This window comes from Coptis chinensis, chromosome 7 (genome assembly GCF_015680905.1).
Source record: "Coptis chinensis isolate HL-2020 chromosome 7, ASM1568090v1, whole genome shotgun sequence".
NCBI lineage: Eukaryota > Viridiplantae > Streptophyta > Magnoliopsida > Ranunculales > Ranunculaceae > Coptis > Coptis chinensis.
Window position 1 is genome coordinate 5,624,807 of NC_141462.1, and position 21,449 is coordinate 5,646,255.

General features: G+C 35.9%; 2 protein-coding genes and 1 non-coding gene across 3 annotated transcripts; all 3 read right to left on the reverse strand.

Annotated features, from left to right (window-relative positions):
• Positions 1-856: 856 nt before the first annotated feature.
• Positions 857-11,730, reverse strand: LOC147485512 (transcription factor HBP-1b(c38)-like). Its single transcript, XM_086569712.1, is given in 13 exon segments — positions 857-1,313; positions 5,320-5,541; positions 5,543-5,569; positions 5,836-6,107; positions 6,781-6,832; positions 7,226-7,303; positions 7,859-7,918; positions 8,034-8,111; positions 8,396-8,593; positions 9,229-9,305; positions 9,932-10,011; positions 11,149-11,238; positions 11,480-11,730. Coding segments are annotated over 12 exon segments (1,335 nt in total). The 5' UTR covers positions 11,193-11,238; positions 11,480-11,730; the 3' UTR covers positions 857-1,166.
• A 3,664-nt stretch (positions 11,731-15,394) lies between these two features.
• On the reverse strand, positions 15,395-18,974 carry LOC147485513 (rhodanese-like domain-containing protein / PPIC-type PPIASE domain-containing protein). The gene is made up of 8 exons (XM_086573040.1): positions 18,632-18,974; positions 18,100-18,222; positions 17,894-17,985; positions 17,418-17,518; positions 17,186-17,293; positions 16,730-16,838; positions 16,153-16,203; positions 15,395-15,719 (listed from the first exon to the last, which is right to left on the reverse strand). Exons 1-8 carry the CDS (start codon positions 18,861-18,863, stop codon positions 15,639-15,641), a joined length of 897 nt encoding a protein of 298 aa, XP_086429166.1. The 5' UTR covers positions 18,864-18,974; the 3' UTR covers positions 15,395-15,638.
• On the reverse strand, positions 18,944-19,016 carry TRNAK-CUU (transfer RNA lysine (anticodon CUU)). The gene has a single exon. It is a non-coding gene; the product is annotated as a tRNA-Lys (tRNA).
• Positions 19,017-21,449: the final 2,433 nt, after the last annotated feature.

A 21,449-nucleotide genomic window follows, 5' to 3' on the forward strand; every position in this document is an offset into this window, starting at 1 on the left:
GAGAAGGAAATGCTTAAAAATTTAATGACCAATTAACTTCTGCTTCTAGTGATTAGCAGTTGATAGGTCTCAATGCATTGCATGGTGTTTTGTTGGTGACTTGGCGTCCAAAATTTACATTTCGCATCTGACTGCCCACACAGTTAGACCATCGGCAAGATGGGGAAATCAGTACACAAAAATTGTAAATATCTTCGAAATTCAGATCTTCTTGTTGTATATCTGACACATACTATGTTTTGTTTTCAAAACTTTCAGCTATACCTGGTTTTTTTTTCCGATAATCTCAGCTATACCTGTAAATCCAGGTGTCCTTGACGATTACATTTTTTTTTCCCGGATAAACACTGATGATTACATAACAATATTGGAAGTGATTTTAAATTTTATCAGTTCTCAAGTTCCCGAGGATACGCTTGTTGAATATTGGAAGTGATTTTAAATTTTATCAGCTCTCAAGTTCCCGAGGATACGCTTGTTGGAAGGCCAACTTCAAGGCTAAATGCAACCCCTTGGATGGCACATTCGAGCCCTCAGCCAGTCTGCATCTCGTCCTGAGAAATGCTTACACACTACACTACACTACACTCTTAAGAAAGGACCAAGATCTTCAGACAATACATAACCAATACGTAAAGGGCGCTTTCAAAATAAAAAGGAACATCCAAATTGAATTTAACAAAAGATAACGGCAGCGTGGACCACTGGTTGAGTGGAGGCATGTAGTCGTGGAAGTTCTAATTTCTGCTAATTGGCAGATGTCCCCAGTTCTCAGTTCCAAGTTCCAGGTTTTAGCAACTCCCCTTGATAAAGAAAAAATGAGAATCACAATTCACAACCACCACAAAACTTTACGGACCACTTAAATCTAATGTGTATAAATTTGGATGATAATGTATAATTTATAACAAACAGCAACAGATACAGCTTGTGATCAATGTTCTAAATGTGGTTAATAAACATATAACTAGGTGACTACACATACAACACCTTGGTGACTACATCTCTATTGTTCTTACGAATGCTGAACTCAAGGGTGCCTAGGCCTGCCAAACTAACAAGTAGTTTAAGTTGAAACTGCAAGGGTAGACACAAAAACTCGGTGTGGTTCTGACACCCTTCAACAGGACCTTTGTTTCTAGAATAACTTAAAAGTAAGTAGGTAATCACTCCCTAGGACGAGCCAGCCACAGAGAACTAAGAGCACGGAGCCTGGAAAAATAATCGTTAATAGCAAGAAGTGCCCGTGCTGATTGGCGGGTTGTCAATATTCGGAGCATTTGTTGGAGGGTTTGTTGCCGCAAGTTGTCAGCCTGGTAAGAATAATATAAAGATTACAATGATGTTAACTGAAAATGGATCGTTGGGGGGAAAGGAAAAACAAAAAACAAAACACAGTAAAATACAACATATCTACAATGTCATTATCTGATGCTCATGACTACACGTCATTAACAGCAAAAGTATGTTCAGCGCATTACCTAAAATACCAACTGCTAACAATTCAACACGGCGGTGCAGTAAAATCAGCTTTAGTTTAGATGTACTATTTTTTTTTTCTTCTGAAAATGAATTGCTTCGACTAAGTTAAGAAACCAATCCTAGATAAAACTATATCCATACAACACTGCCACTACATTTGATAGAAGGGTTCAACTCATGCAGTTTACAGAGTAGCTATAGGGTATTCTTAGCTAAGATTACATCCACTCATGTCGACGCCAAGTGTTGAGGCAATTCCAGAAATGTCAAAACGTTCATTTTTGTTGATGGAAGCAACTTATCGCTGCATGTCAGGACTTGCAATCAAGGAGGGCTGCTACTACAAATTGTCACTACAACTTTTTTTTGGGGGAAACAGTGTCCTATTATGACTACAATTTTTTGTTTTCTTGGAAAAGTTGGGGATTAGGCATGCCATATATTTGCCAAAATTAATGTACTGAAGATGGGGAGTTGGAGACCATCTTATTTTCAGCTCCATCTTGACAATGGGTACCCAATTGAGACACATCACATGTGTTGCAAGCTGATGAATACTACAGGCTTGGAGGTTGTAATACAATGGAAAAGTGCAAACTATTTCAAAGTGATGAACAATGGAACAAAATCTAACTTTATACTCATGACAACGATAAACACTACTAGCGTTTGCTTATACAGATCAACTAATAGAATAAAGAAGGAACCAGTAAAAAGTAAAAACTGAAGTAGCAGACTAGCGGCTTAAAAAGAAACAACAATAAGAATAGACATTAGACAGACAATAATAATCTAAAACGTTGCTGCTGTATACGAAGGAGGAAACAACTTCAAATCAATAACACCAATGAATAAAATTGATAAACACCCAAAAACTAGGGTTTCAAAGAGAAAACGAATTTCCTTAATTCAATCTCTTGATTAAACAATCCAAAAACAACCAACCTAACAATGAAGGCCTAGATGCCTTTATATAATAAACCTTGTTCCTAATTCTATTTAGAGTCCTAATAGGAAACTACTACTAACATAATAAATAAAAATAGAAACTAACTAAATAGAACTAATTAAATAAACCAAGTACTAAATATTCCATGCCCATGCATCAGACTCTCCGGCTTAAAAGCAAACTCGTCCTCGAGTTTAAGAAGAAGAAAAGAGAGAACGTTGTGGCAGACTTTGAAGTAGGAGGAAGTGGAGACAATACAACCTGTTGGCCTTGAAAAATGAAAGAATAGGTCCTGGCAGCGCCATCATAAGTTGTATCTCTGTCATATTGCCATGGTCGCCCCAATAATAGATGGCAAACAGTAGTCATAGGAATCACAGTGCACCAAACGTCATCTTTGTAAAGGGAGCCAATGGAGAAAGGAACCAAGCAACGACAAGTAACCTCAATTGCACTACCCTTGCTCAAACTTTGTATTTTGTATGGTTCTGAAAGCGGTTCAGTCTTCAATTGGAGCTTATCAACCATTTCTTGTGAGACAAGATTATCATTAGAACCACTATCAATAATTACATTGCAAAGTTTGCCTCCAGCAATACAACGAGTTTCAAAAATGGTAAAACGACGCCATGAAGGTTTATGAGTAGAAGATGTAACCAAGGATCGACGGATCATCAAAGCAGGAACACCAGAATCAGGAGGTGTAACAACCACAGACTGAGTCATACTATGTGGCAATTATGTAGCACCCATCTCACTATGATCATCATGGACTAACGCCACTCTCTTTAACTGTGGACAATCACTTTTCTCATGTCCAACTTTGCCGCACTCAAAACATGTAGCCTCAAAAGTGCTTCTAGGAACAGAAACTGGATGTGGTGTAACAATAGAAACAGAAAATTATGCAATTCTTCAGCTTTAAGAGCATATTTGATAGCGTCAAACATATCAAAAATATCTTTAAATGTCAAATATTTCTGTATTGATTGGTTCAAACCATTCAAATATCTTCCTACCTTCTGTGCCATAGTCTCAGATAAATCAGCCCTGGTGGCCAATAAAAGAAACACCTCACTATATTCAGTCACACAAGTAAGCTTTTATTTTAAATTTTGGAGGCGCATAAATAAATCCCTCTCATAATCATAAGAAATAAATTCTCTTTTCAGCTCTCGGCGCATTTTATCCCAAGTGGTAATTTTATTGTAACCCAATTTAGCACGAGTCAATTGAAATTCATCCCACCAAACAAGTGCATAGCCCGTTAATTTAGTCGCAACTAATTTAACATACTTAGGATCCTCAAAAAATTTATAATAAATTTTTTTTTCAATCTTTTTTTCAATCTTATTTAACCAGTCGACAAAAACATCAGGCTGTAATTTTCCATTAAATTCAGGCACGTCTAATTTAATATCACCCATCTGATTCTTCTCTAAAATGCGCAATAAACAATTAATATCATAATTACCTGGGGGGTGCTAAAATTTCGATGCCGTGGATTTCTCCGATTGCAATAAGGTGGTGATGGATTAGATGAGAAGTCTGAAGGATCGGGTGGATCAAAATCAGGAGCAATGCGGTGGGGCTGTCGTCGATTTCGTCGTGGAGAACTTGGTGGTGAAACTCGTCGACCATGGGCTATGGTAGCACCATGGTGGCGTCTCAAATTCTGGTGGGCGTGACCATGAGGAATTGATCCTGAAAGCATGTTGTGCTCGGCCTTGGGCCTGGTCTGGATAACCCCACAGTTGGAAATTAGGTACAAAATTAAAACCTGGTCCAGTGCTAGTAGCATATTGGGCTTGGTCAGTAGAAGCCCAATTTGGGGTTTCAATCTCACAAACAGACATAGAAGGAAGAGGTCATCTTCCCCGACAAACTGGTTGTGGAAGACGATCTGCCTTTGGAGCAAAAGCTTGATCTGTGAGGTAAGCTTGCTGATTTTCTTGGCGACCTCCCTGATTGCGCTGATGGTGGTGGTTGCCAACTTGATTTGGAGGAACCAAATTCGGAACTTGGCGGTGGTGAGTTCTTAGATCTCCTCCTTCTCCTTCTCCTTCAAAATCAAGATTTTTGTTGCTGTAAGTGCTGTGATTTCTCTCTCTAACTCCGTGGGTGTGGTAGGGAGTTTGAATTCCACAAATTGGAGAAGGTGGGTTTGATATGCTGCGATTGTGGGGGTCTGCAGCAGCCACCTATTGAGCAATACGATGTTCCATATCGCTAGAAACTGGGGGTGAATGTGGTCTAGAAGGTGCGTGGCTACGTTGGCGAGGTGCTGAAGGGTCGCGTACATCGACATCGGAACTGGAACTATGCAAACTGTGATCACTAGGGGCATCGTCTTCATCCCTTGGCACGAGTTGTTCTTCAACAGTTGCGGTACGTCGATAATTAGGTACGAAGCCATGACAACATCTCCTTAATCTCTCGCAATTCCATCTTGCTACCTTGTAGTGCTTCTTCTACACGATTTAGTCGTGTATTTACTGCTGGTGGTCGTCCGCGTCCTCTTTGTTAAGTGTCCATGACGAGCAAACCCGGAAAAACCTAAAAATCTGATACCAATTTGATGTATACAAAGACGGAAGCAACTTCGAATCAATAACACCAATGAATAAAATTGATAAACACCCAAAAACTAGGGTTTCAAAGGGAAAACGAATTTCCTTAATTCAATCTCTTGATTAAACAATCCAAAAACAACCAACCTAACAATGAAGGCCTAGATGTTTTATATAATAAACCTTGTTCCTAATTCTATTTAGAGTCCTAATAGGAAAATACTACTAACATAATAAATAAAAATAGAAACTAACTAAATAGAACTAATTAAATAAACCAAGTACTAAGTATTCCATGCCCATGCATCAGTTGCTTACCTGACAGACAAATCCCTCAAGAGTTCCGAGCTTCCCCATCGCCATGGCCATCTGACCCATATAGTTTGCCACAATTCCTGATGATCCCGAGGGGATAGGAGAACCACTAGCTAATGTCTCGGCTAGGGACTGTTGCAATGCTTCCATCCCTTGAGACAATGCATCCTCTGCCTGTTGAGATGATTGCTGCAGGTCGCAGATTCCCACTAGTTGCTGCTCCGTAAAGAGGCTCCAACTGATTCACAAGTAACTGAATCCAATCGAAGTTCAATTGAAAACAGAAAAACATATGAGATACATGCTAAAACCAAAACCAAAACCAAAACATATGAGATACATATTCGTTTGTTTTTTCTTTTCTTTTTTTTTTTTTGTTATGAGAAGCAGATCTTTGAATGAATGATGACGAAATGTAAAAGAACGAGTTGTCTTACAATACAAAAACACACAGAACAAAAATATCATCCTCCTTACACGCAACAAGCTTGAAATAAAAATGACATTTCATATCCTCACCTTGAGTAACTCCGAAGAACGGAAACCACCAAGCCACAGAAAACATCTCTCAGCAGGCGTCTTCCACATGCCGGATAGCATATGGAAAACATCAGCTTTAGCTGCATTGCCTTTCAACTTAAATATTTCATCATAGTGCGCCATGATGCCATCCACAATAATGCGAAGCTCACCATCGCCTGCATGGGAATTCACCGCGGCTCGTAGCTCGTTGACCTGACGGTTGTGTTCTTCAAGCCACCGTCCATATTCTATGTCAAATGTCAAGGCCCCTAAAAACAGTAGAGACAAAAAAAAAATGTTTCTTCTCAAAGGTGGAGTTTATAGCTCAACAATGAAAAACATAAAATACAAAGTTTGAATTTATCATACAAAAGTAAATTATGCAAGAGTGGTCATTCTATGATTTAATCTAGCCGTATTTTCTTTTTCTGAACATACCATGTCATTTGGGGTTATAAGAAACATGATAGTGGAGAAGAATTCTTTGGCACAACTTTTGTAGTAAATAGTAACCCATTAGCCCCTTGTTAAGGTAGAAATTGAGACCAAGAGCTCGTGGCCCAAACCCCCAAGGCTTGACTGATTGATATAATGTACAAGAGAAATTAAACATTTCAACGTAATGATAATGACATGAAAAATGATCAGGATATATACGGAGCTCCCCCCCTAAAGAACAAGTTTCTTGAGGATCCAACATCCACATGTTAGATTTTCAAGACATGGGAATGGACCAAAACCTTGGCTGCTATAGGGTAACTCCAAAGATAGTTCCGTGCTGTTTTTCATGATAAGTACTTGCACTCTAAAGTAAGATTATCTCATAAATGATTAAGGGATTTATAGTAATTATAGATTGTAATTCCTTTTCATTACTAAAAGAACTTGTTCTGGAATAAAGGGGTCAAGAAGAAAAGAAGGGGTGAAGTTCAGTAGAAATACCATTTCCGTTCATTGAATGTGATTGATCTCCACTGCTAGAGATGAACATGCCCTACACAAAACATAAGAAATGCTAGATATTGTTCATATAATAATGAAAGGTACTGTCAATGAAAGACGTGTTTTATACGTTGGCAATGGCCACATCAAGGCGGTCTAAAGCGGCACCATGGCAGCCCAAGGCGGAACCTTTTCGGGAAAACAGGTGCAGGCAGTTGTCAAAGGCGCTTCTAAGGCGGCCTAAGTCCCCAGTTGGGAACCTAGTGCATTGTGCCTCACAACAACCTAACAGCATAGTGATTTAAGAAACAGCTTCCACTAGTACAGCTGTTTTTTCCCAGTTCATCAGTTAGTGATCCAAGGAAAAGGAGCCTACACAAATCTTCTGGTATGTATGTAGGAGTAACACAAATAAAATTAGAGAGAGGGACAAAAGTAACTAAACCTGCTGACGAGCTCGCTGGAGCTCCTGCTCAAGCTGGGTCAGTTTTAGTCTGCTGCTCTCAAGCTGTTGCACATATGCCTTCACATAATATTAAATTAAAATTAGTAGGAGTCAGCAAGGAATGATGAGTATCCAACGCCATTCAACAACAAACGTATTAAGGGGGAAAAAAGAAGCAAACTAACAATAGTAATTACCACCATCATTATTTCTCTATCGTGATTAGACCTTAGCCATGAGCAGGTTGTAATTTTCCATATAATTCTTCATTTCTTCTTAATTGAATTTAGGGAACTAACCACCTTAAGAAACAAGGACTTCTGTCGGATTTGAAGCCAACAGCCTACATAACTAAGGATAATATAGCTCTTCTGACCAAATCTTTTTTTTCTTTTTATTGAGACTCCCTGACTTACGTTCCCCTGTGATTGAAGCATGGTCTGCTGTGCCTGTTTAAGTGATATGATTTATTGTACAAGCAAATGATTGATGGGAAACTGTTCAGTAGTAATCACGTATGGCCTCCCAATGTCTTCTAAACGCTTCAGTGGGATATAAAACTGTCATGACAGAGATGCTAGCAACGAGAATATAGCACACAACAAAACCAAAGAAAAAAGGAGGCACTTACTTTTTTTTCCTTAATCGACTCTTTCTAGCAGCTTCACGGTTTTGAGCCAGCCTGCGAAGTGTCTGAAAAATAATAGACAAACACATAATATACCAAACAACATATTTAAAGGATTTAATGTAATACCAAATAAAAATAATTAAATATAAAATAAACAAATTAAAAAAACTATATAACCTTCTGATCTCCTGTTTTATCCTTTGATCTGTCACTAGAATCAGAAACAGCTAACCCCGCTGACGGCACGATCTCAAACTGTACACATAAGTACTGTAAGTCAACATCCAAGTAAAGCTTGTGGCATAAGTAGCAATTCTACTCAAGATGCCATGATGGTTTAAGTATTACACTTTGTCAATCCAATTAATATGTAACCTAACAAGTAGACCAAATGAAGAAATGCAAGATCATTCACAAAAGTCAGAGATTCTCTAGTGAAATAAGCAAATAACAAAAACAGTGACTCAAACTTTAATTTATTTTCTAACTTGGGTGCATCATCAGAATAAGCTTTGAAAGATACATAATTTTGACGTTACCCGTTGATTCTTATCCTCTGTGTCCCCATCCGTTGAGGTATCAGTTCTAGGACTGGCTTCCGCCATGGTTGACTCTCCCCAGTTCTCGAATTGACCAGTAGGTAAAGATACACGATTTACTTGCAACCTCTTTTGCAGTGGAAACTTTTGAGACCCAACTCTGATGATAGATGGAGTTATATCAGAAGACGCAGCAAGCTGTTTCCAGAAGACAGAGCAATCAAAAAAAGGCAACAACAGTAATTACCATGGGAAGAGGGGGGGGAGTTATTCTAAGTCTAGCTGATTCAAATTTAAAGTGGTCTCAGACTAGTGGAGAGCTTATAAAGTTAAGCATTATTACCACAAATGGTGGGTAAGAAGGATCAAAACATTGGATAAACAGAACTTCAAGTTCCCAGCCCAGACACTAGGCAACAATGAAGCTGATATAGACATGTAATAACATGTGCAGCCATATCAGAGAGATTATTATTTGACAGGCACCATATTGTTTCAAAACATTTTCTTGAAACAAGAGTGGCTTCAAAAGTTCAAAACCTTTTTTTCCTACAGCTAATTGGTAAAAATCAACAACATCAAAACAAAGGTAGGTGAAGTACAGCAGCACATGACACTCCAGTAAACAGTGCTTCCTACATTGTATCTGTCTCATTACCCCTATCGTTCCTCTGATCTTTGCTTAATTCTGACTAGTTTCAAGGTACCCTAATGCTTAATGTACAAGGGTGATAAGTAAACAAGGTTACTCCCACTAATCTTCGATTAACTTATCATCCACCATTTGCATACCAGGTTGAAAAGACATAACGAGAGAAAATATGAAGAATAACCTTATTAAAAGTGCCAAAATGGGGAGGATAAGAAGTAACAGCTTGTCCACTCAACTTCGTTGGATCAATCTCTGAATCTGCAGAGCAAGATTCAGACTAAACAAATATAACAGAATAAAATCCGGTCTGATAACATTAATTTAAAACCCAAAAGGGAAAACACCAAAAGCATTAAAATAAAAATAAACCTTCTTCAACCATTTTTTTATTTTTACACAGATTATAAGACCTGCAAATTCTTCAAGGAAGTAACATAACTGTTAAAACCAAGTATGATCTTAGAAGCATGTTATCATACGAAGCTATGGTCTCAAGTCGCAATAATGATGGAACAGATTCACCATGTGTTCATAGACAAAAGTGTAGCCAACTAGCCAATAACCGAAAATGAAAAACAAAAAAGACAATATTTCAATGGGTCAAGACAATCAATATTTTTTGATAGGTCAAAAGAGAATCAATATGGGGAAGAATTTTCAGCTAAATACTCCTGAATCAAAGCACATTCCGGAATGATAATATAGAATAGTTCTTCCAACTTTTATAGGCTAATACCTCGTTTATACTTCAGTGATCGCAGATAAAGATGAGAAAATTGCACCCCTAAAATGACTATCCATGACACAGAAACAAATGGGCCAGATAGATATACACAAACAATTAAAACAATATCTAACAAGAAAAAAAGGTATTGAAGAAGTACTTTCAGTCAGGCCAACAATATCCTCTAAACTGATGATGTCGTCAAAGTCAGATGTTTGAGTACCAATTCCCTCTGTGCCACTGAAAGCATAAGTTGAGAATACTTATAAGTTACCATTTACCAAAACCACGAACTCAACCCAGAAAACCTAAAATAACATATCCAGGCCGTTAATAACGCTATAGTAACCAAAGAATTAATTGGCTTCACTACTAGATCAGCTAAAATAAAAAACTAAAAGACATCTTTCATACTAGAAGCATTTAAGAGACTAAACTACCTTAAATATTCACCAGTAGATTATTTTGGCATATCTTAAGACTTTTTTTAGGTCAATTGTGATAAGGTAGGCAAACAAAGGAAAAAGGCATTAATTAATGTAAAGATAAAGAAAAGGTGAGGGTCTAGATGATGTACCAAAGAGAATTTCAAAGTGTAAGACACATACTAGATTTTAAAATCGAGTTCCTTAACATGATCTTTGGAAAGCTTAGAAAAGTTCCAAAGGAGGAAGAATATTTCTCCGTTTCTTTTATTTGTTCTATACAACTATTAATGGATGAGCACTAAGACGCAGCAAGATTAATTCAGTAGGATTAATTGGCATGGCAGGCGGTAGTTAATATCTGAAACAGATAAAAAAAAAATTATATTGGAAGAGCAATGTAAAATAAGATTCAACCCATTCCACTAATTGGGCACAAGAAATAGAAGAAAATTGGAATATTACTCTATCAGTCTATCCAACTCGGCCACACATTTAAATCTTCACTGTAATTAATAAAGCCAGCCAATAAAGGAACCTTTCCGATGTTAAGAAATCACTTTTCATTTACGAACTTCTTGATGTTCTCATTTGGGGTACAAAAGCTGAAGAAAAATCCTTAAAATTTGGAATTGTGAACATTACATCACTAAAGCAATCACAAACTAAAAGAAAAGGAACACAACGAGGTCCAACAAATACCTAAGGTAAATTCTTGGCCTACCAGTGGCATAGAATGTTGATATACAATACATTATTCTGCTACATAGATAAGGCCGTTAATGCTTCTAAGTTCTAACAACAAATTGTTCAGTGATTCTGTAGTTTTACATATGTTTAACCCCATATTTACATTCTAGTATCACACTATCACCCAAATCTTACCAATTCTATATAAAACACAAAAAATCTTACTACGAAATGAAATGAATCAAGTGAAGAGAGAATTTACACTGCATGAGCAAAAACAGACCATGGAGACACAAAGCTCGGCATCACCACGGCTTCTCGATCATCTTCTATACCACCAAACCTCACTTCTCTAATTTCCATACACAAATTTCATTAATTAAAATTCCAAAAAATAAACCCCCAAATCACAATATCAAGTTTTTCACAAAACCAGCTCAACAACATTCTTAAAACCCTAACCCTAGCTTACACTAAAACAAAAAGACAAAACTAGCCCATCAATAATGAGTCAAAAATTTCAAAACTTTCAACCTTGTATAACATATTAAAACTGAAATGAATATAAACAAAAGCTAAAATTTAGAAATTACCTGACTTTGTACTTATGGTTTTGTTGATTTGAAATTTATGTCCTTGGAGGTAAAATTGGAATCTTTTGAAGCCCTTAGTTGGAAATATTATTGCAAGAGAGTGAAGTGATATGATATGATAAGAGTTGAAGAGAAGACAGTAGACTTTTGAGACTTTGGAATTTGTTTTAAGAGAGAGAAAGAGAGAGAGATTCAGTGATTCTGCTCTGACGTACTGTTTCTTGTCTCATTTTTTAACAGTATTAAAAGACAATTAAACACATACCAAACGTTTGTTATTACATTGTTTTGCCACTGTCTGTTGGCGGCTAAAATAGGGGAATAATGCGATAAGGGTATAAGTGTGAATAACTGAGATTACTGGCTGACCAATTATTCAAGTTTAGACGGACATTTGAAATCTCGGAATGTTATGTCGATGTCTTGATGCTAGAAAGTCGAAATATATATTTGCATAGTGATTATACACAATATCGTGTCAGACTAGTTAAATTTGGGCACTAAATGTTCACATCAATTTTTTTGTTGAGATCTAATGTTAGTTGATGGGTAAAAAACACGTTGTTTTGAATTTTTTTTGCTTGTTTTTGGTGTTTTACCGCGATTTTATCCTATGACCAAACTAGCTAAGTAAACCACAGTGCCAAACCGATGAATGGTCGTGGTCGTTGTTTTGAATTATAACGAGCATTTTCAATAATACAAGCAACAACGTGTTACTTTCACACAAACCTAAAATATCGAATACGGTAAATATATTAGTGTGACCAATCCAAACTATCTCAAATATCGGATATATCGTACGACATAATAATAACATTTATTTATCAAGAAAACCATAAAAAAAATATTGACAAATAATTAACCACAATGTCATAATCTAATGTACTCAAAGTCTCAAATTACAAAATAAGATAAATAAGTTATATCAATACATAAATGAGTGACGTGGCTGGTCAACTTCCATACCCGATTCTTGAATCCTAACTGCTTCACAATACCCTACCCAAGTGTATACAGAATTATACCAACTGTCGAGAAATTATCGAACATGTCACTCATATTTTTATGTTGAAAATTCTAACATGATTCCAATTCGAAGAGTGTTGGTGTAAGCATACACTGAGTGCAATGCAACAAATACAGGTGCAGTTCCAACAGATTCATAACTTGGATAGAGTTATCCATATGTTGGTTTAGGTTGTGGTGCGCTATAAGGTTGTTGATCAACCCCTATCCAATATCCATATGAATAACCATATGACGCACTACTCGCGGGGTGACTGATCATATCACTAGAAGAATCGTTATCTCTCGATTGGTTGTATCCCCAACCACTACCATATACCTTCTCATTGTCATGGTTGTGTGTCTCTTAACTCATACTCATTGCTTCAAAATTAGAATAAACTGAATCAATATCAACATCATTTCGGATATCTCGCTGATATATATCGAAAATATTTATATTAAAAAATGGTCAAAAAGTCAAACGATATATATCGTAAATATTACATATATCGGTTATATCGGCAATATAAAATTTTGTATCGAAAATTCCTATATATATCGGAAAAAAATGATTCAATATTTGGTGGATATATATCGGATATATCGATGTCGGTATACCAAAAAAACTATATATATCAGCGATATATCATATATGTCGGCGATATTTTGGGCCTTGCTTTCACATAAATTTGTATATGACTATTTCCCTTTATAGTTATTTTTTTTTTGTGAAAAATACTATGGGCTATGTAATGCAAATGTGGACTTTAAAATTCATACAGAATGTGTTTAGTTTGTCAAAATGTACAAAATAAAAAATAAAATAAAATAAAACACGTTGGACGGAATGAAACATCCCATTCGGAAAAAAAAATGAAAAAATATCGAAAAAACATACAAGACGGAATAAAATGTTCCGTCTGAAGTTAACAACTCAGTAGTTATCTCCGTAATAAGTGCTATTCTCATTGTTACTTAATGAAAAGTTACCCTCATTATCTCACTCTTGCATTGGCCTATTGTTTTTGGTTCATAATAACATTCCCAATGCAAATCACTATGAGAGGAAATAGGGGCTTGTCACTTTTATGAAGCCAAAAACCTTTGTCCAATGTAAAGATGACAATGAGAGTAGCTTGTAACTCAGTGACAATGAGAATAGCACTTGCTACGGAAGATAGCTGCTGAGTTATTAATTTAAGACGGACCCTTTTTATTCCGTCTCGTGTCTATTTTCGATTTTTTCTTCTGGACAGGATGTTCCATTTCGTCCCGTGAGTTTTTTCGATCTTTTTCATTTTTTTTTCTTTTCAAACGGAATATTCCAAACATTTCGTCCAATTTATTTTTTTCGATATTTTTTCATTTTTTACTTTTAGACGGAATGAAACATTCCTTCCGACATTTTAACCCCTCGGGGAATTTGTCCTACGTGAAGGTAAAAACTTACTACTTGCATTGGAAATGCTCTAAAGACAACAAGTTGTTATTTTCCCTCAAAGTGACTTGCATTGGGAATGCTCTTATGGTAATAGTCAAGTATTTATCTTGTTATATGCATATGAGTATATGACAATTACCGTACATTTTGGGTATGAAAATGAAAGATAAGAATGTCATTATGTCAGTGGACGAGTCTTTTGAGTCTTTTATACTTCTATCGGTCTTCCCTCTACGGTCTCTTTTTTATTTTGTGAGATCGTTGGTTATTGATCAAAATTTATGATTACATGAGCTACATATGGAGTCTGGCTGTCTGGACTATGGCTGTTAATGGGTTTCAAAAACCCGATAATCGATCCGAACTAAACCGATATAAAATGGTTTGGGTTTGAATAATTTAGTTTGCTTTTTACCAACCCGAAACCGAATCGATAAGATATTGGTTTAGTTTTGGGTTTGGGTTTGCTCTCCACCAAACAGATATGAACCCGAACAGATAAGATAGCATTTTAGTATTATTTATGATTAATTTTGTATATGTTTATCAATTGTGTAGTTAAAATTAATTAATTTAATTTAAAATTTAATTGATTTTGTAGTTTTCGGTTTGAATCGGTTCGGGTTCAATTTACAATATATTTTTTCGGTTTGATTCGGTTTTGGATTAAACGTAATATTATCAGTTCGGTTTGGTTTCGGGTTTCTAATTTTCTTATCGGTTTGGATTTGAATTTTCCAAAACCCGACTCAAACCGATCCATTGACAGCCCTAGTATGGAGTATGGACCATGCATCTTAATATTTCCAACCAAGCTAAAAAGAAGACCAATATGGCAATTGCAGGAAGCTTATAATTTTCGATACTTTGATAATGTCGAAGCTCAGTAAAAGATCAAAACAGCCGGAGTGAATCTGAGTGAGCACCGGTGGCCAAAGATTTGGCCAGGACCTTGCAATTTGAAAAAAGCTTCCAGTATTAAATTGTACTTTGTAGTTTGTACCCCTGTAATAAAGGTTATCTGCATAAATTTTGCTAATCTCAAGTATGCTGTATGCCCATAAATTCAGATGTCAACCCACGATTGTGGCTCGCTTTCCTCAAAACGCAATCTCATCTTCACTAGTTTATTACTGTAACATTTTGCATATGTCATCTGTCACATCATCCCCAACAAATCAATTGGCATTGGGAAAAAAGAAGTAAAAAACAAAATTTGGATCATTTGGCTGCATGAATCATTTGACTCTCTGGGCCGCTCATATGACTAGTCTCACTTGATTGATGAATTCCAGGTCATTCGGTACAACCTAATTCAGTGAAAATGAGCGGAAGGATACAAATAATGGAGCGGACGACTTGCATCCTTGCATCAGTTCCACTCTCGATGTAAATTTTGTCACCAAGTGAATGTTTAAACTTCATATATATATGAAACATTTTTTTATTTGAAATACACAAAAGAACAGCCAAGGCGATTTGTCATTCCTCTTAATTTCATACTTGTATAGTTGTATTTGCACAATGTCTCAAAATCTGATGGTTGCAGGCTTGCAGCTTGTCCTTACAAATAAATGTGGATTGAGCTTACTTTGTCGACCAAAGAGCTCATATAAATAAACATGAAGAACAAAAGTACAAATCCATGATAAAAGAAGAAAGGTTGCAGAGCCACAATGTCGGAGAACTGTAAATGTCCGATCATCACTAATAGGTAGAGACTGAGGGATCTGCTTTCACGGCATATGCATGAATTCCCCCTTTTACATTGAATATTCTCTTGAACCCCTGAAAGATGGAAACCATGTCAGGTACGGTGATTGATCGCATATGAAGTATGCATACAAGCCAATCCTACTCAGTGAGAACCAGACAAACATGCTTCATTACCATTATAAAAGGCAATAAATTCATGTTCTAAGTCTCAAAGAGAGCGCTACTGCAACAAATTTCGTTCAGAATGCCTAAAGGAACTGTTGACCACCTTTTTTCGAGTTCCCGAAATAAGTACAATGTAATTCAGGTGCGTGGCCTTGAATCTTGGCAAAATTCTTTGAAAAGCTGTGCTGTTCTTAGCATTTTCTTAACAGCAATATTTGAAAAATGAGATCGCTACTCAATAATTTACTGACAATCTAAAGAAGGGGTTACACCCTATTGATCAGTCAGCAACACACTGACAATCTACCCAAAAATGGTATGGCTAAAGAAGGGAAAGTACCTGTGTCTGCAACCACTTGGCAACTTGCAATGATCTCACTCCATGGTGACACTACAGTTAAAAATAAATAGTTGTCAATACAAGTAAACAAAGTCACTGTATAATCCGAATGTACCTGAATGTCATTTTTGTCAAATTAATAGAAGCATTATGAAGTTACCAATGCACAACTATAAATCTCTATTCCTAACCGCACTAGTACAGGCCTACGGGGAAATCAAGGTTTTTTCCAACTCAAAATACTCCACCCCAACTTTCACTTTGAGGTGGATATTTCCTTGGAATGTACGATTGCAATAAGTTTATTTTGCCCACACAAGTCATATGGAGGATATGATAAAGTCTAAAGCCTTTGATCATATATACGTTTCACATTGGGCCTTTTGCTCTTTGGCGAAGCAAATACAGAAGTATAAAAAATCAAAAACAAAAGACAAAAAACAAAAAACAAAAAACAAAAAAAGAATGAAAAAAAATGTATTCAAGAAAGAATATCTACTAGTATAACCATTTCTCACGGAACTGCTAAAATCCCTAAACAGCCACATAAAAGATAAAAGTGATTCTCTTTACTCACCAAAACATATGTGTCCTTTTGAGGATTAAATTTAGTGGATATTTCTGCTGACCAACTCCCGAACTGGCGAAGAGGAAGAACCACAAACCCAGGCAATGAAGCTTGATCGCTGTCTTCAACAAATGATGACATCAGTAAGAAGGGGAAATGAATAATACACGTAAGTAAACATTCCAGTAGTGGAAAACAAATATAACATGTCAATAATGGGAATCTAAAATGCTGAAGTGGAAGGTTCAAATTCATATATGATCGATTGCCATTCTCAAGTGTCAGTAATCATTTGTTCCTTGTGCCCCTACAATCTTTATCCACTTAAGCAGGAACAAATGCTGCAATGGTACATATAAGGTGCACACTCGATCATATAGATAATTTTAAAGAGTTATACCACTGTGCAACTTAGAGTGATTGTTTAGCAATAATGATACCAATGAAATAGACAAAGACACATACACTTCATCAGGTTCTCGAACGTCTATCAACTGAGCTTCCTCAAGAAAACCAGGGTCTTGCATTTTTAAATGAAGCTCCTCTGGGTCAATGTCTTGGAGTGAAGTTTCTCTATAACAAGAAATCACCAAGAAGACAACATGCAAAAACACAAAATGAGAATTGTGTTGTTATTCAGGAACTGATCTGCTTTGGTTTAAATACTGCATTCATTTGAAAAAAGATGCAAAATTACCTCTCAGACAAAACTTGTAACAAATGCCACCCAAATTTAGTTTTGCATCGTACCACTTTGTTTAAGGGTGCATTAAATGCAGCCTCCTCAAACTCCGGCACCTGTGCAGTACGTGTAGGTGTGGAGAAAATTAAAGGAAGAGCAAATGTGTAATTATACCACCAAGAGAGCATTTGTTTTTCTTTTCAATACCTTTCCTAAGTAATAGTTCTATTAAAAATATGCAGAAAAGGAATAACAAAACTATGCTTGTCAATAAAGCCAAGTCTGCCTTAATATAAAGAGAAACTCAAACAGAAAGCTCCATTTGTAGCATCTTTACATCTAACTATCTAAGTAGTAGGATTTTTCATACTAGAACAACAGCATATGGTCCAACCTTTTTCCACTTATAGTTATAAAATCACACAGTCTTCTATAACTGTATTATTTTATCTATGAGACGCAATTAGCATTAAATATTTTCATAACCATACCATTTGTCCTTTCCGCACCCATCCAAGCATCCCGCCCTGTTGTTTAGATGGGCAAATTGAGTGTTCCGTAGCCAAATCACTCAGGTCCTCTCCTAAACAGGTTGTTAAAAATCAAATCAGCAAGGCATCATTAACACTTAACAGTAACATCATCCATATAAGAATGCTCTTCATATTTCACCCATAAATGAGCAAGAGATACTAACCTCCTAAAATTTTTTGTTGAAGCTCTACAATAAGATTAAGGTTGCTTTCGTTAACAAGCAAGTGCTGCACCATTATTTCCCTCTCTCCTCCTCCCCCTTCACTGCTTCCAGTACTAAATGAGGCTGCATAAGAAGACATTAGTAGACTACTGAAATGCATTTTTAATCAATACCATATCTCATAACTAATCTTGTTCGACGTATTAAACTGGTCGACAAAAATTGCATAGGCTTTCAATTTCATTCAATAAAAAAGAACTAATTAATATAACTCAAGCTACCAAATCATTCAAAAATCGGAAAAACAAAGCAACAAGTCCAAACAAAGCATGGTATAAATTCACAGATAACCACTAACGATTGCATAAGAAAGAATGTTTCTTTTGAAAGAATGGTAAAATATTCAAAGGCAATATAACTCATTTTAATTCAAACAGTAAAAAAGGCCAAACAAGTAATGCAACGGGCAGCTCATTCAATTCCAATGAAAAACAAGAAACAACCAGCATAGTTTTTTTTATCCAAATGTTACCTTTAGAACTTGAACTGCCCATCATAGTTAAAGACCAGTTGAGTAATGGAGAAGGGGCTGAAGTTGAAAAAAATGGTTGTTGTTGTTGTTTCAAGGAAAGAGAAGGAAGTGTTGGACAAAATGAAAAGGAGTTGTGAGTGTTTAAAGAAGATGATGAGAAGTTGAAAGTGGTAAGAAGGAAAAGTGGAGATGGTTTTAGAGATGGTAAGTGAGAAGAAGAAGTTCTCATCATGGTTTTAGCTAAGCTAGCTTTCAGTCTTTCACTGTTTCATTTGCAAAAAAAATCACATATCAACAGAAAGTTTGCGCTTTCGCCCACCGTGGGGCTCGAACCCACGACCACAAGGTTAAGAGCCTTGCGCTCTACCAACTGAGCTAGACGGGCTATACATTTATCCAGACCCAGTAATGTGTTGGCCTGCTTAGTAAGTTGTGGGGGGCACGTGCTAATTAGCAATATTGGTAAACCTTTAGATGATAATATCATAGGTGTAGGGTGATCAGAATCAAAGAGTTACTAATTAAACATGCTTCCCAAAAATATAAATATGGGTTATAGTTATTAACCGCCCTAATTATGACCAAAAGAGCAAAACCATAATAACTATAATGTAGGCATATGTATACTCACTGACTCTTTTCAAAAACATATACAAAATTCGTAAAAAAAAATTATTTTAATTGTCTTTTAAAAACTTGCTTTTAAATGGAGGAGATATCCTATTTTAACAGTTTATCTATTTATTTATTTTTTGCAAAAAAATAATCATCTTTTCAAACCCTTTCTCTTACCAACATTATTGAAGTTTCAAGTCTCTCTCACACAAAAAAAAAAAAACTAGCTTGATAAACATTAAGAAAAAAGATATCGGAAGAAGTTATAAAGTTGAATCCAAAAGGCGATTCATTCCTTCCAAGTATATCTTTTTTCAATACGTACATGTATTCTCTACCATCAAACTTTTGGAAATGTTGTAAAATTACTTGCTGACTTGGACGTTTCAACAATATTTTTTTTCAAATCATAGGCGAGCTTAGCCAACTCATGCGCTATTTTATTTCTCTTTCCCTTCTTCTCGTAACAAACTTGAATATTATGTGTCTTTCGATACTCCAAAATTAAATCAAGAGCATCTTTCAAGTTTTTATGAGGTGATTTCTTAAATTCCTTACCATTTATACGACCAAAGACTGTCTCATTATCATTTATTATCAGCAAAGTTTTATTATCTAAATCTAAAACTTTGCTTACTTGAAGAGAAAGCCAAATTCCAATTACTTCTCCCACATTAATGTCGGTCGATGGAGCTGTAGCCATTGTAAAACATATTGGAGTACCGTCCCTCCAGCATAAAAAGACCCCTATTCCAATATACACTACTTTCTTTCTGAACTTTACTGAGGCATCACATATAGCTATGATGTCAATATTATCTTCACCACCTCCCCCATTACCTTATCCACTTCCACTATTACAATTCCCCTCTCCGACCACCTTCAATGTACTCAAATGCCAAGAACTTCCGCCGCTGTCAAGATGGACAGTTCTCTCCATGCTGGACGGGCCAAGTATCGGGAGGGAAGGGTCCCTAGTAATCGCTGCACTTGAAAATAAATCCGCAGGCACTGGCAACAAAAGATTGACACAATCTAGAGTTGCTAGTGCAAACAGAAATCCCCTTGGTGACCTTTGTGAAGGTAGCGCCAAGTGCCTTTCCATTGCTTGATTTGATCTGTTGTGAAAGAAAAGGCTCAATTGAATATCAAAGCCAGTACTGAACTAATGAATTTGACATGCCACTAACATCTCTTCTTCTTCTTTCTTCTTTCTTCTCTGACCCAGTTCCTGTTCCTGTTACTGTTCCTGTTGCAGTAGATAAACGCTTTCACTCTCTTTTGGAGAATTTCCCATCCTAAATTCTCTCCCTTCTGGAGAATTTCCCATCCTAAATTATCATAACTTGCTCTCTGTGAAGAGAAGAGAGAGAAGAAGCCTTCTTTACGCCTCTCTAGTTTATCTAATTTAGAATTGTGATTCTCATTTTAATAGTAGAAGGATTCATGTTTTAGTTTATAATTACTATAATTTCAATTTTCAATAGGAAAATGAATTCTCATTTTAATAAAAAATAATCGTATGTCTTAGTTGAAAACACGTTTTAATTTTCTAATAAATTGTTTTGGTTGTACTTTAAAAACTCGTTATAAAAGTTGACTGGAGGTAGAAGTGTGATCCGTTTTAATTAGAAGTTCTATAAATTTCCTTTCAATAGCAGCAGGGATGAATTCCCATTTTAATATGAGTTAGATTCCCGATTTAAGTGGGTTTCTTAAAAGGAAAAATATATTCTTGTTATAGGTTGGTTTTTTAAGTTGGCGAAGTAAAATTTTAAAGAAGCTCGAAAAATACCTTTGGTGTTAGCTTTAATGTTAAGACTAAAAAGCAGGCGCGTGCATATGTATTGGCTCTTTTGAAAACTTGTTTAATAATCATAATTATACATATATAAATTTTATGACAAATTGTGATTCTCACAAATTGTTTTAATTGAGTTTTAAAAACTCATTTTAATTTCCTAACAAATTGTTTTAATTAAGTATTAAAAGCCCGTTTTTTAATTGGGAGAGAGATCCCGTTTTTAATATTTCACTTAATTGGGAGAAGTGTGATTCTCGTTTTAATAGGATAAAAATTCCTGTTTTAATTAGATATGCTAGATTTTTCTTTTCAATAAGGGATGTATTATTGTTTTAATGGGAGAAGGATTTATGTTTTAATTAAAAGTGCTAGAATTGTTTTTTTTTTCTAATATGGGAG